Source organism: Haliaeetus albicilla, chromosome 25 (genome assembly GCF_947461875.1).
Source record: "Haliaeetus albicilla chromosome 25, bHalAlb1.1, whole genome shotgun sequence".
NCBI lineage: Eukaryota > Metazoa > Chordata > Aves > Accipitriformes > Accipitridae > Haliaeetus > Haliaeetus albicilla.
The window spans coordinates 10,646,773-10,661,478 of record NC_091507.1 but is presented as its reverse complement, the minus strand read 5'-3'; the positions used below and the strand labels follow the sequence as shown (position 1 = coordinate 10,661,478).

General features: G+C 39.1%; 1 protein-coding gene across 4 annotated transcripts in view; it reads right to left on the bottom strand.

Annotated features, from left to right (window-relative positions):
• OCA2 (OCA2 melanosomal transmembrane protein) overlaps positions 1–14,706 on the bottom strand; it is a 219,637-nt gene that overhangs the window by 154,678 nt on the left and 50,253 nt on the right. For all 4 annotated transcript variants that reach the window (XM_069769977.1, XM_069769978.1, XM_069769980.1 and 1 more), the window contains 4 exons: positions 9,531–9,629; positions 8,740–8,928; positions 5,164–5,221; positions 4,196–4,268 (listed from right to left, as the gene is read on the bottom strand). In XM_069769977.1, the coding sequence (XP_069626078.1) occupies positions 4,196–4,268; positions 5,164–5,221; positions 8,740–8,928; positions 9,531–9,629 (419 nt within the window). The remainder of the gene's footprint in view (positions 1–4,195; positions 4,269–5,163; positions 5,222–8,739; positions 8,929–9,530; positions 9,630–14,706) is intronic.

Sequence of the window (14,706 nt, the reverse complement as noted above, 5' to 3'; positions counted from 1 at the left end):
TAAAGAGCAAGTGAGTAAGGAACCCTTCACACTGGGTGCTGTGCAAATGTATACCTTGAAAAATGCCAGCCCTTGCTCCAAAAACTTTACTGAGGAGATATCAAACATTTAAAGCAAACAATCATATCAGGACTGAAAGGCTTTTAAATGTATTTATAAAAATGCAAGATCCTTGGCCAGACACAGAAAGAATTCACAATCCACTCCCCAGTTATTATCAGGTTTCAGGTCCAGGAGAAGGAAGTTCTGACAATCAGTCTGAAAAAGGAAAATGCAATTGCTTTACCTAGACTGATCTAACTTTCCCTCACCTACAACAGGAGCTGGCATAAGTACAGAGGTTGAGAGGGAAGCAAACAAGACTGTTACTGAAACACTTGTCAGGAACAGAGCAAAGATGGCAATTCACAGCTCAACAAGGTAGGTGTGAGATCCATTGCACAGAAATGCGCTGGAAGAAGATTTTTCCTTTTCTTGTAAAAAGAAAATATTTCTACTATTGAGAAGTGTGGGAATAGAAATACTTGTATCAGGTACAGTGAAAGAAAAGAAGGCATTGTATCAGGGAGACAGACACTTTTTTAAATGACAGTGAGGTACCATAGAGTTTGATTGCATAATTCCTTAATAGCATCCACAAATTCCCATTACTTTTTAATTTCATAGAGCCCAGTTCAATTCAAAAAGTTAGTGTACAGTTCTGCTCCAGCTGTCTGTTCCCCGTTGCTGGAGAAATATTTAAAATTTTGCTTAGATCAGGGCAGAAGTTATTAGAAACAAAGGAATGAACACGGAGTATATTTAGCATTTCAGAAGTTTCGTCAAGTCTGAAAACCTAAGTAAGTTGCAGAGAACAAGAATATTTCTCATTCACTCTTTGGTCAACCAGTTAATGGAGACAAGTTAACTGGAGGTTTGAATGGCCAAACAGTTACAGAAAATAAATGTGTTCATGTCTTAGAATAGGTACATGTAACTAAACTAAGAAGTGCTAGAATTTATTCAGACTCTATATCTCTTCTATTTTTATAATCTGCTTTCCAAAGGCACATCATCTTATTAATTATTGATGCTACCCACTTAACATACAGCCTTTGAGCAAAAGACCTGAAAATGCTTCACACATTTACATCAATAGGGGTATTGAACCTTGCTTCGTGCAGAAAAGGGTCCTCTAGCCAGGCTTCAGTATAAACTTACTTCTTTCTGGTATTAGCGAGCTGGCTGTTAGAATTTATAAGCCAATATATCCCAAGTGTTGTCAGAAAGGAACAATATTACCACTATTTTGAGAAACTATACTAACTCCACTGAATTTGTATCTGGTGCCAATAGGGAAATCAGTATTAAAAAAAAAAATTAAAATTAAAAAAAAAAAAAAAAACACAAAAAAACCCGACCAAAACCTTACAGACTCAAAAAGCTTCTATTAATTCACAGGAGGCAAGATGTTGTTTTCAGAAACTGCAGGCAACACACCTCAGTGCTACAAGCCAGGTTCATACTCATGGGTATAGGCAAAGCAAAGGGAGATACAAATGGGCTCATATAAAAGAAAATAATGGGAAAAAAACAGCTAAAGTAAATCCAAACAAGAGATAAGGGCATAGAAACATAAACAAACGGGAACTAGAGCAAGTGGAAAAGTGCTAAAGAGGTGTCATATGAAAAGCAGGTCACCCCCACGCCAGCTGATGCAGGTCTCTCCCAGCACCAGAGACAGAAAGTCCTGCCTCTGAGCAAGCCTGAGATCTAATGGTCATGACAGAAAAACCACAAATATCTAAGCAACACTAGGATGAAAAAGGATATGAAATCCAAAGGGGATCACTTGATTTCATTTTTAAAAGTATTTCAAACTTTGTTTTGATTTTTCTAGTGGATGCAGACACATTGTATGCATGAGCACACATCCATAACACACACAGGAATGTGCATGGGCATTTCTGGAAAGAAATAGAAATGAGAGGAAGGAATTTTAAAAAAAAGGATATGGTGGTTAGTACACATTCAACACTTAACAGCTTTTGAGGCATAAGCAAGAGGTAAAGAGTGTTCATTTGCATAATTGGCATCACATGAGCTATAAGACTTATTTTCCACCCAAAGCAGTCTCATATAATAACCTCTAAGGATTTTGTGACAAGGACTGCTGCGGCACACCTGCCAGCCTACCATGAAATTATTCAAGACTTTCAGAGAATAGCGCCTAACGGCCACTGGGAATACCGCAATCTGTCAGCCAGCGTAAATCACATCTTCAACACTACTGTGTGAATGGTTAACGTTATCCAAGCCTAGCCAAAAAGGTGAATACTTTCTTCACTATGCAACAACGTGGAGGACAACCACGTGATCTAACTTCTGCACAAATGAAGACCGGCAGCAACAGTGAGAGGATATTCAGAATTGCTTATGCCTTTTCCAAACCTCATTTAGAAATGCAAACTTTCTCCTTGGCCCTTCTGCTTGAAATACCACGTTACCTTGAAAATGAAGCATGGCTTTGTTGGATTGCTTGCCTCTCACATGTTTTTCCCCAGCTCAGTGACCTCAGGCAGGGGACAGAACATCCAGTTTTCAACACACATGGCACAAACTAAGAAGTTTCAGCTCCAGGTTTGTGAAGTAAGAAAGGGGAATGCTATACTCTGACTGTCTGACAGCTCTTTGGCTCAAAGCATCCTGATGTGATAGGTAAAATGTGAAATATAGGAATACTTGTTTGTGCTCAAGTCCCAGTCCCACCAGCTCTTCCCTGAAACAAACAAAAGGAGTAACTGGTTGCAGAGTCAATGTGTACAATTGGCAGCTATGGTTCCAACCCAAAACCTCTGGAAAGAGAGGAAATCCTCAAGCTATGCTATGACAGTTGACTAAAACTTGAACTTAAAGACTCACTGCCAATACACTCTTGTTTGGCAGACTGGGCCATGACAGCCCTGGCGCTGTTCAACACCACACATATACAGGAGCTTGCAACAACAGTTTCAAGGAGGACAAAAATACTGATGTGAACAGGATATTGATGGGAGTTTACAGTTGAAGTTGTCACTGGTTCTACTAAATGTTCACTTGCTTTCCTCCAAAAAGCAATCTCAACTTTTAATTATAAATAGCCCTCAAGCACTAACCTTTTCTTCTTCATTTACCCTACTAATTATTGTGTTATATTGTGTCATTATTGGCGACAGTGAGAGTGCTAATAATCAAATCTATTTAAAATGCACTCTCCCTGCTCAAAGCCATGAAACTGCCCAGTTAAATAGAAAAATTCAGCATTTCGAAAATTAAAACTTACTGCACCTTTTCAAAACAAGACACCCCCCAGAAGCTTGCAAGATATATCTATAGGTGAATCACGTTTTAACACTAGTGAAATAAGAGCCAGGCAGATTGTGGACCAGACTGCTTAAACTAGAAATATAGTGGGAACAAGAAATGTAACTTATTTGCAAAAGTTTTTGTTTGTTTACTGACTGAATATTCTTCCTCGGACTTTTCACATTCAGGTCTGCATTTACCTGTGATGAACTATTTTTATTTTGGGTTATTCTATTGCTTGTTCTTTTGACCAGTTTCTTGGCAATCTGTGGACTTAAATTCACTATTGAGCAATTTTGCATGGAAAATTTGTGAAAGAATCTGCACCTCCACTGAAAAATATCTACAGATCTACAGATCCATACATATGGCTGGGCTAAGCTGTTCTGGAAACATATCCGTGAATCATCTAGTTTTCTGCTTTTGAAGGAGGTCACTTCACTGGGTAACATCATGGTCCAAGTATACACTACAGATACGTTACAGATGACACTGTACAACTGGTCTGGGGTGCCGTTGCTGCAGCCAGGGGCATGTCCTAGCCATGGTCACAGCTATTTGTTGTGTCTTGATCCCACTGGGTCTGCAACCCACTTCCAGACTGTTGGCTTCATGCAGAGATTGGACACAAGGACTGGATGGGCACCACAAGGCGCCCCAGACAGGTGCCGTTCAGTATGACTTGGATAGGGGGCACAGCTGTGACCTGCGTCAAAGGACACATCTAAGTGCAGCCCAGGCTCTGAGGACACACAGTCCTCTCAGGGTATAAGCCAGAAAACACCCACCCATTCAACCAGTTGATCAATGAAACTTCAGTTCAGGTTCAGGTTTGGTTTGTTTTTTTTTTTTTCCAATGAAAGAAGGATACAGAAGCTTTCCAGAGGCGATACAGCCAACATCTGCCAGGGCACACCTTGATCTGGATAAATGCCAAATAAAATCTAGGGCAAGGATAAAAACCAAACATTCATTAATAACACAAAAACTGAAAAATACCTGCTAAGCCTATCTCAAATACTTAAACAAGACTCTTTCAAACTGTACATTAAATTGCGAGATTCCTTTCAGTATTTTCACATATGTTTCCACCACAGCTGAAAATTAGCCCTGGGATACTTAACAAGGACGAGTAATATTCCTTCTGTAAACTTACTGCCAAAGTCACATATTTTATGTATTTTATGCAAGTGTCTCTTAGGACAAAGTTGTAATCCTAAGGATCTATCTGGAAAGCAACACCCCCATCTGAGGAAATACAGAGTGTTATCTATTTTGTCTCTGATACAGAAACTCTGCTAGCCAAAATAGAGTTCCTCATAGCAGCTAAAAGGATAAACTCCAACTTTTTGAAATGTTTCTCAAGTCTTGCAGTCTAAGATTTTGGTAGGGGAGGGCAGCATTCTGCCAGCCCCAATAGGAAGCTGCCTACCTCCCCGTGGCCTTCTGCCTTTCGCACCATGGAGCACTGCCATTGCTGGTGCATCCTTTCCAGCACAGCTTTTCCTATGAACATTGCTCAGGTGTTAGCCTGTTAGCCAGTATTTAAAGGCTCATCCTAAATTCAACAAGCAACTGTAAAGGACATGCATCCAAATTTGAGTTTAAGCTGCCTCCTCAAACTCAACTGCTTACCCTACCATATTGTCCAGGGTGGTAGCTAGTGCACCAAACAGTGATTCAATTAGGCATGAAGCCCTGCACAGCATTTTCATTTTTTGCCATCTTGCCCCCACCCTCGAGACACTTTTTTATTAGCTAAGATCAAATATCACACCTCATTTTGAACTAATTCTAAGGAAATGGGTGCTGAGGGAGGACTGTAAATTCAATACTTACAGAGCAGACAACTACAAAGATAAAAAGGCATGAAACTTTTAGGAATTTTAGACAGCATCTGAAATGTAAGAAACATATATTTACTATATGGCTAGTTTAAAACAAGTCTTTTCTCTTCTCTTAATCGCTCTGACATTTCAGAAGTATCATGGTAAGCACTAATGGGTGATGATATACCATGTCAGAGTATGGATACCACAACGCAGGATCAACAGGGGCTTGGGAAGCCTCAGTGACTATAAGTGCTCCTGCCCCAGGTCTGCTGCCAGCTGGGTCTCATTGCACTGGAAGGAGGTTTTACCGCTCAGGAAATCTGAGTGAAGGCTGCAGCATGAGCTGGTGCTGGGACCTGGAGCCACTTCGTTGCTGCTGCCAGACCCCGACAGACCCAGAACCCCATCAGCTCGCCCTGGTCTGTCCCAGGGAGACAAAGGAGCATTGCCACCTCACAGATGTGGCATGGCCAAGCAGAAAGCTTATTGCATAGAGAGGTGGTGTCATGAACTACTTCCTCAAAACTGGACTTCTAATATACATCCTGAAAGGTATTGGGAAAAAACACTTTGAAGACGAGAACAAGCCTTAAGAATCTCCTGGTTTTAATAGTGTCTCTTTAAACCAAATATACTTCATGAGCATCTCTAGATAAACTGACTAGCAAAACTAGATCTTTTTTTCCATAGCACATCTGTGCCCTTTGAAGGAATGCCCAGTTCTGGAGATGTGATGCCATCAAATCTTCTGAAGTGTCAGAGCTTACTACTGAGTGCGTTAAGCAAGAATAACTCTAAATTAAAATGTGGATGTTGAAAATGCATGCTCTTGAGCAAGAAATCTTAAGATTTAGCACTTTTAAATTAGCATTTTTTTAATCTTACCATAAAAGGCGACTCAACTAATTATTTTCTGGCTGCCCATAAGTATGTAACACAGATGTCTTAATTTACAGAACTCTTTTTGGTGATTTGCCCTTATTACATCTTTTCATTAACTGAAGGCATTGATGTTCTTATTCCATTTTTTCAGAAGTAAACATTCAAACATTGCAAACATGTCCACAGAATGACAAATGTAAGGTTTGATTTAAGCCTGACAAGAAGCAAGAAGTAAAACATTTCAAGTTACTAGGATAATTAGTTGAGAAGGGAACAGTGTAACATATAGCTGCATTGACAGATGCTATAGAACAAAATATTAAAGAGTAGTAGTCTAAAGAGAGTCAGAAATAATTTTTAATCACAGTAGAAATAAGTCCCTAAATCAAGTTTATCAACTGAAAGCAACATAAGTGACTGGAGACACATTTTTTAAAAACATTGTTTTCTAAAGATCCCTTCCTCTTTAGAATTCTCCAAACAGGCAGGGAAAAAAAAGCAGCTAATGTTGCCACAGACAACCTGGTACAAAGGGGCTACAAAATCCTATGAAATACAAGTGGTAGCAACTTTACACAAACTTTGCACACATAGAAATCTAGAGAAGGCAGAGGAAGAGGGGAAGGATGCCAGTTATGCAGCTTCTTCCAGAAATACCAGGTAGTCTTGCTCTACTGAAAAACAAGGTGGCAGAGAGGGGGAAGAAGAAAATAAAGGCTTGAAAAGAGACGAATGACAACAAAAGCCATTATCAGCACCTCATAACTGATAACTTCTTTTGGTATTGTGTGATTTATGGAAAATACCTAGTGCCAACTTAGTCATGCATCCTCTATCCTGCTTGTCTATTCTCCCTATCTCTACATTACAGTTCTATTCTGGTATTTTTGAGAATTTATTTAATTATGAATTACTAAAGCCCAGTCCAGATTGGTTTAGTTTTAATGTACTTCATATTTTCTGTTTGCACTTTGAAATTATCATTTCTAATAATAATAATAATTCAAATTATTATTGAAACAAGAAACAGGAATAACTTGATTTTAAGACATAAGAGAAATCAAAAAACATTAATTAAGTCTTTATAAATTCAACCACTTGTCTGTAAATAACAGAAACTCATCTAAAGGAGCTGGCAAGTGATAATAAAAAAGCTTTTGGAAGTGGTTATTTTATTAAATGCAGAATTTAGAAGGCTTTTTTCCTCCTGTCTGTTTGTTTTCGTGGCATTCTGTATTAGGGAAGCAGCGCTTTTAACAGCTTACAGTTGAGAAGTGATCAGCCTTTGACTCACCCGTGGTTTGCAATCTGTCTCTTCCTACAGCGCTAATCTGGCACAGCGATGCAAGTACAAACCCTGTGCCAAATCCTGTGTTGATATATGCCTCTGGTGCAATCCTATTTGACTTCAGTTGGAAATGCATGAAGTATAAATCTATGAAGGATTTCACCCTCTGTTCTAAACCAAATGACTTTTAGTCTGATCTGCATGTGGTGTCAGGCAGTTTAGCTCCATTTATTGTCTCAGCAGAGTTATGCTGATTTACAACAGCCAAGGAGCTGGCCCCATACGTACAACCCACACTATAGCAACGAAAATATTTCATGGGAAGTTCTGCCAGAAAAACACTCTACTCCACAGATTATAAACCTACGCTGTACTGGAAACAATGGATTCTACACTCCCGCTCGATGCCTTTGTTCCATCAAATACCAGGGAACGTTACCACGAGCGTGAAAACAGATGCCTGCCAAACTTCTTCACATCTGCTCATATTGCACTAATTGCAGCCATCGAAATCCTCCTGCTCCATTTGTTCAGCAGCAGTGCAGGAGAGCGGCACTCCACACAGCACCATATGCATGATGAAAGGAGGAAAACAATTGTGAAGTGATGAGCTAAGACAACATACAGATCGGGGAAAGATGCACAGACATCTCATCGGAAAGGCTCCGCGGATCAACACGGAGATGGGGACATGCTGAGCTGGGCTCCATGCAAATCTGCAGGGCTATTTGCAGAGGCCAAACAAAATTAGTAAAAAGTGTTGAAACTCTGGAAGGGGCAGAGAGAATTAGTATTCAAGATTGAAGGGCTTGCTAGTTAAATCCCAGGCAAAAATATCGCACTGGTATCTTTTAATATACTAACAGATTCAATTTCCTCCATGCCTAAATGAGGTAAAAGACTACTTTGAGGTAACGAGTGAAATATATTAATGTACTTAAAGATAGAAAAATGCTCAGTTAGGTTTTGCATTGTGTATATATTAAAAGCTGCTATAATGACTATAAGAAGACTGTGTTAGATACATATTTTAATTAAGGTGAAGTATTTCATAAAAGCCACAAAACACTGAAGAATAAAGCTCTGGAATCAACCAAGGAGGTTTAAGAAATGGTTTCAAAGAAATGTTAAAAGCAATATAGAAGGTATTTAGTTACAAGTTTAGAATAGGTGTTATGACTGATGCTTGTAAGAACAACGGGCTATTGATCACTAGGTAGAGGCTGTAATCAATTTCACCAGGGTTTATTTATAAACTATCAATGGCAAGATATGGCCTAAATATGGAGTGTTATTTTATTCATTTGCAGAAAATAAATAATTTTCTAGACATCTATACTTAAAAACTAATCCCTGCAGAAATAAATTTTAAAAAAAAGGGAAAAAGAAATAAATGAATGTTTGAATTCAGACCTCATCTTTGATAAATTGAATTTGACATGAAGATTGTCCAAGATTTCATATTTCTCAGAAGAAGCAGATCTGGACAAACTTGTCATTTCACTTCCCAGTTGAAACCTTTGCTCAAATTCTGCAGAGCTGTTGTCCCATGAATCATCATCTGTGGCAAAATCTGGATTATGAAGAGCCATGCACTGCAACCTGTCAGACATTTTCAGTAAACATGATAAAACAAAACGGTGGTTTATTTCAACAGATAGTAGATGCAACTGACCTTCCATATCCTTAGGTTCACTGTGAGAGATTTTAATAGAAAAAAAAAACCATAGAAAGAGATTTGTTCAGTACAGACCGAGTTTCCCTTGATTACACAGCTGGGTAGACTGGGGAGCGAGAGCAAAGACCCCATGACATTGAGATGCACCTGGGAGAACCATCTCTCTGAAGCACCAGGCAGATGTACCTCAGGATTTGGTGTGTAAAGCCCCGTTTTCTATAGCTCTGCTGTGTCTTTCAGTGCACCTGATGTAACACCACATGAAGGAAGTAAGAGCACACGACTTGCATTTGCCTGTCCTTCAGGCTCTCTAATCACCCTGACCTCAGACCTTACATTCTTCCCTTCCCCATTTACAGCCCCTTCTTTATACTCAAGGCTCTCCAGAGCAATTCTCTGCTCACAACCCCTGCCATTCACTTTATTTCCCAGCAGGTTTGGTGTCAGGATATAAGAGCGAGCCATGCACAATTAAATAGAAGAGAGCTTAGAAAAAAGTATTTCAAGTAAAATGAAAGTAACTCACCCATTTTCCTCTGAGGAAACCTTCAGTAGTGGTGTCTTCTCTGTAAAGCCAGTGTTTTTTGACCTTAAGCTGAATAATTTGGAAAAATTGAAGTGATATCTTCGGAGGGGAAAAAAAAAAAAAAAAAGGAGAGAAGTAAGTCTGCAGTACAATGATTCACTACAGTTCTACAGAACATTTTGCTACAAGTGCATCTAACTGATTAAATTTTCTTTAAGAATGGTGTTCACCTAAATTAAGGTTTTCATTAAGTTTGAACTAGTCGTGGTAGTTACTTCCTTATAGTCATGGAAATAAGAGAAATTTATCTTATCCTAAAAGCAGCATCTAAAATAGTCATTTACATTCCCTCTGAATGTCAGAAGAGCAACAGACACCTAACTGACACTCACATGCTTATCGTTTAGACACCTAAATTTACAGTGGAACAACCGCACTGTAATATTAGTGAGGCAAAATTCTAAAGGTAAATGATTACATATATTCATATAAGTTCACATGAATGTACTTCATCAAACATAAAACAATAGGATAATTTCTATGCCGTAAATGACATTTGAGGCATGGATCACCAGAAATCTGCTAATTTCTGTAACAACCTCAGCACTCTTCGTATTAGGGAAGAAAGCTTCATCTGAAGTACAAGTAAGTACTTCATTCCTGCAGCACAATCCCTTCCAAAGAGTTTCTGTCAAGTCTTGGTCCTGGTGCTACAGATAATTAACAGAGAGTAAGCTACTTTTTTCCATATTGGAGCTTAAGGTTGTTAAGAAGCCTTTTGCTAAAATATAAATCCCAAAGCTTAAGAAACAGCTGAAGAGAATCAAGCACAATCACAGGGGTCTGGCTTTGGGGCAGGCTTCTGGGAGAGATTAAATAATTGAGCCATTTTAGAACACTCTCCAAGATCTGGCTCTTCCAGAGACATTTCCCATCAAAAGCACCATTATTCAGACGCACGCAGATTTATTCCATTCAAAACTGCAGCCACCCACCACCAGGAAGTCCCGAAGAAATCTGCTAGACATATGGTCAGTATGCAGATCTCATTACTCCCACAGACACTTAGAGGAAACCTAAAATGTCTTATGCTCTTGCTGGACTGTGAGGGGAAAGAAATTGTAAAATCATAGCCAACTAAATAAATATACAAAGGTGACTGGTAGTTCAATCTTCTAAATATAAGGCCAGTCCAAAAAGAAGGATCTGTGTATTTAACTTTATAATGGAAAACAGTAGAATTTCTTGCAATTTGTAGAGGTATGCATGAACTCAGACTTTGTAAAATTAAAACCTCCAGTTAATGCTTCAGCTTGCTTGTTTTGTAGTGTTATCACTCAGAAGCCATGCTACGTGTTGAGCAACTGGATATGGTTATTTTAGCCCTGAGTGGCCACAATGCTCATTCAAACTCTGCTGTAAGCACCGTATTTGCAGTCTCAACAGAAGAGAATGAATGAGTTAGAGAGACTGAATTATCCAGTACCTCAGGTCACATGTTGAGCAGATTACAATTCAGGTGCTACATTGCACTGACACTTCATCTGTGAAGAGATGATGGCATATTCTGAAGCTATCGAAGTGCTTCCTTTTTTAAATAGGAGAATATCATTCACACAAAAAGTTTAAGTAGAGAAACTCTGGTATTTTGAAGCAAGTGCTATTCTAATCTTATCATGGGCTTAGATGTAAAAGATTACCTAGAGCTTTTACAAAATGGAATCCATAAGGATAGCAAAAACACTATCAGGACTTTAAATGTGTGCTCACTAAGCAGTATTGATACACTCCTGGCTAATCCCGGCATCCCACTACATTCAAAGTTTGCATCCAAAGGCAACAATTTTAATAAAAATTCTGATGGTGGTCCTTGAACTTATACATTCAGAAATTTAAGTCACTCAAAGACTGATTAGCTGTTTCTGCCTTTAAACAAAATGTTGCCACTTGTTCCACATATATACTATATGCTGTTCTGATCTAACCTTGCATTGCACACACCATTAACATGTCCACACTTACTTTTCTTCTTTTCCTCCTAGGACATGTGCAAAATCTGAGAATAGTAACCAGAAGACTTTCTACAAAAACTTCCATTTCCTTCTAATTATTAGAGGTTGATAACCAACACTACTTTGTGCTACATAGGCATATGTATATGTTCTGACAATCCCCCACCTCAGCAGGTCTTCACCACTACTGTGGGTGACCAGTATGTAAAGAGTGCTGAAGGGCCAAGCAACCGCAGCAACCAGAAAGAGAGGATAAAGGTTTGGCGGGAGGTGGTTTAAATGACAGAACCTGAGGTGAAGGATCCAGAAGGCTAAAGACGTCACCTTCACTTTCTTTTTGCACATTTGTTATCCCCACTTGCTGGTAAATGTCTTGCCACTTTCTAACGGAACTGTAGAACTCCACAGATTGACAAGAATGGCCAATACAGTAAAATGGAAAAGGTCTTCAGATAAAGTGAAAACAATTAGTACATGACAACATCAATTTGCAGAGAGTAAAAACACATGGACAAGAATAAGCAGCAGGAAACAGCCAGGCTTGACAAAATAAAAATAATTAGAGAAAAAGCAGAAGAGCCTCAACTCCCCCATGATGTGATTACTCTAATTAGAGAATGAGAGTAATATAAACAATAAAGCTAATTAAGGCATAAAAGAATCTTGAAGGTTGAAAGCTCTAGAAACAAAAGTTGAAAAAACATCATGAAAAAATAGCATGGATTATAAAAATGAAAGTCATCCCTGAACAGAGAGCCTAATGCAAGCCCTTCTGTGCCTCTCATACTTCTGCAGAGACACTATGGGTGCGATTTGGTCATCCACTTCATCAAAAGATAACAGAGAACATCTGCAAGCAAAACCTAGGAAGGCCCAAAGACCCCCTGCTATTAGAAGAGCAAGCCTGCAGTACTCAAAACCCCTCCTAGCATCATTCTTGGTGCTCCTCAGCCCTGCAAGTGGCTGGCAATAGTGACACTGAGTAAATAAGGGGAAGAAAACAGTGTGACGCATTTTAAAACCTAGGATCAGTTTACATTTTGAATGTTTCTTCTCAATCAAAAGAGCTAGAAACTTTGGTTATACCTACATGCTACAATGGAGTGCAATCTATCTCTACTGAGCAAATCGGCAACATTACCAAGGATCTAGTCACCAGCTCAGCTAAGCTGGACACCAGTTGTGTCCACTGATCCTCTCTCATGGTTCAGACTCAAAACTCATTAGTTTTTTTATACATCAAATATGAGAAGAGACACTAAATAATTTCATTTACAAATGTATACATTTATATGTAGATATGCACATAGATCTTCACACAAAAAACTAACATTCTCATTTCCTTTCATTCAAAAGTGATGAGAGAAAACTAAAACTAAAAGCTATGGAAAAAAGTATTTGACAAGGACTTCTTCAAAGGCTTACAAAGCATCACTCATATGGAAAGATCCATGTAGAACTGACATCAGAAAAAGAAGAGCATGTCCTGCCTCCTGCACAACCACAGCTGTGACCACATTCATTCTCACATTTGCCACAGTTGGGCATGTTTTTTTAATTAAGAGAAATCTTTCAAACAGAAGATTGTGTTCTTAACCACTTGACTACTGCTGTGACAGTCATATATACAGATTTTTGCTCTCTCTGCAGGACTATAGGTTTGTTCCGATGAAGTGTGTTTTCTGAGCTGGTTACTTGCAGTCAAAGTCATGCTTTCCCATTGCTAATCTTTCAAGCAATTACAATTTCTGACTGTCTCCATAGTAACCCAGAAGAGGAAGCAGCATCGCAGGAGGGCTGTCCACACCCCAGATGATACAGCAGGTTCTGCCAAGTCATGGAGGTGTGCACAGATGAAGCTCCAGTTGCCTGACAGCAGCTGGAGAAGGATCTCACCCACAGCATTAAAAAATACAGGGCTCCAAATGCAATTACCGGACATTTATTGCAGAAGCCCCCAAAACCTGTGGCTGTGCCACTGCTCCCACGGATGAGCAAGGTTCACACTCTTTTGGTGGTAATTTGTACTTCTCTACAGGTGTACACCAGAGATATGACCTTCAATCTCCTACACTTATTTGAGCAGTTTAAGGAGAAGCAGGATCCCCCTGCCCTCCTGGCCATGTGGAGAGGTACAGCGAGAGCAGGAGAGGAAAGGAAGAGACGTGCAAGACTCCAGTTGCTCCCACTGACAGGCCGATGACTCCTTGGACGTTATTCAGAGTCGGTGGCTGAAGACTGCTGCAGGTTCCACCTACAACACACTGCTATTTCTCATTACCTTCAGGTGATAACTTCCGAAGTCTTCAGGAGACTTTGGATGAAGTCCAAAGAGAGAACTCGATTCCTGCCGTTGAGCACAAGACCCGCCCCCTGACCACTTTTTCAGGCATTTCCTAATCTCTTTACACATGCCACTTTAAACAAAAGGAAAAGAAAGACTTTGTGGTAGCAACTGTTGTTCAGCAATAAGCAACCTTTCAATCCCAGATACACTACAGCAGAGGACACCAAAAGAAGTAAGCATCCTACAAGAACTTGAGGAAGGAAAAGACCATGCTCATCCTAGTTAGCTGGCAAACACTTAAAATAATCACTAGATTTGGCTGGAACCTATTATTTAGCCTTGTATTGAAAAGATTAATCATACCACACAATGCATTAAGTTTTCACTCCCTATAATAAAAAGCATACATTTTAAACATCAGCTAATATAATGCTTCATCTGCCATATGCTACATTGTGCACGTAACTATCAGTAAAAGAGCTATTTCTATGACAACAGAGAGCAATAATTCTCACTTCTACAGAAAGGATTTGGTCAGAATTGAAGAGGTAAATACGGAAACATATGTTTTCACGCAAGATCATCAACAGTTTTTAACATAGCTTATTGGAAATTTTACTATATAAACAATTAAAAGCAGAATCCCTTCAGGAAAAAAAAAATAGCATGCATCCCTGAATTAATAATCACTAAAACCATTATAAGTGTGAGGTTGCCTCTTAAACAAAATTCCAGGAATACTACTGAGCCAAGAGATTATAACAAATACAGTAAAAATTTAAGCAAAGTTTTCTAGAGAAGAAGGCCATAGTAAGAATATGAGAGATAATTAATCATGCAGGAGACTAGTAACAGCAGTAAGACTTTAATTTATCAT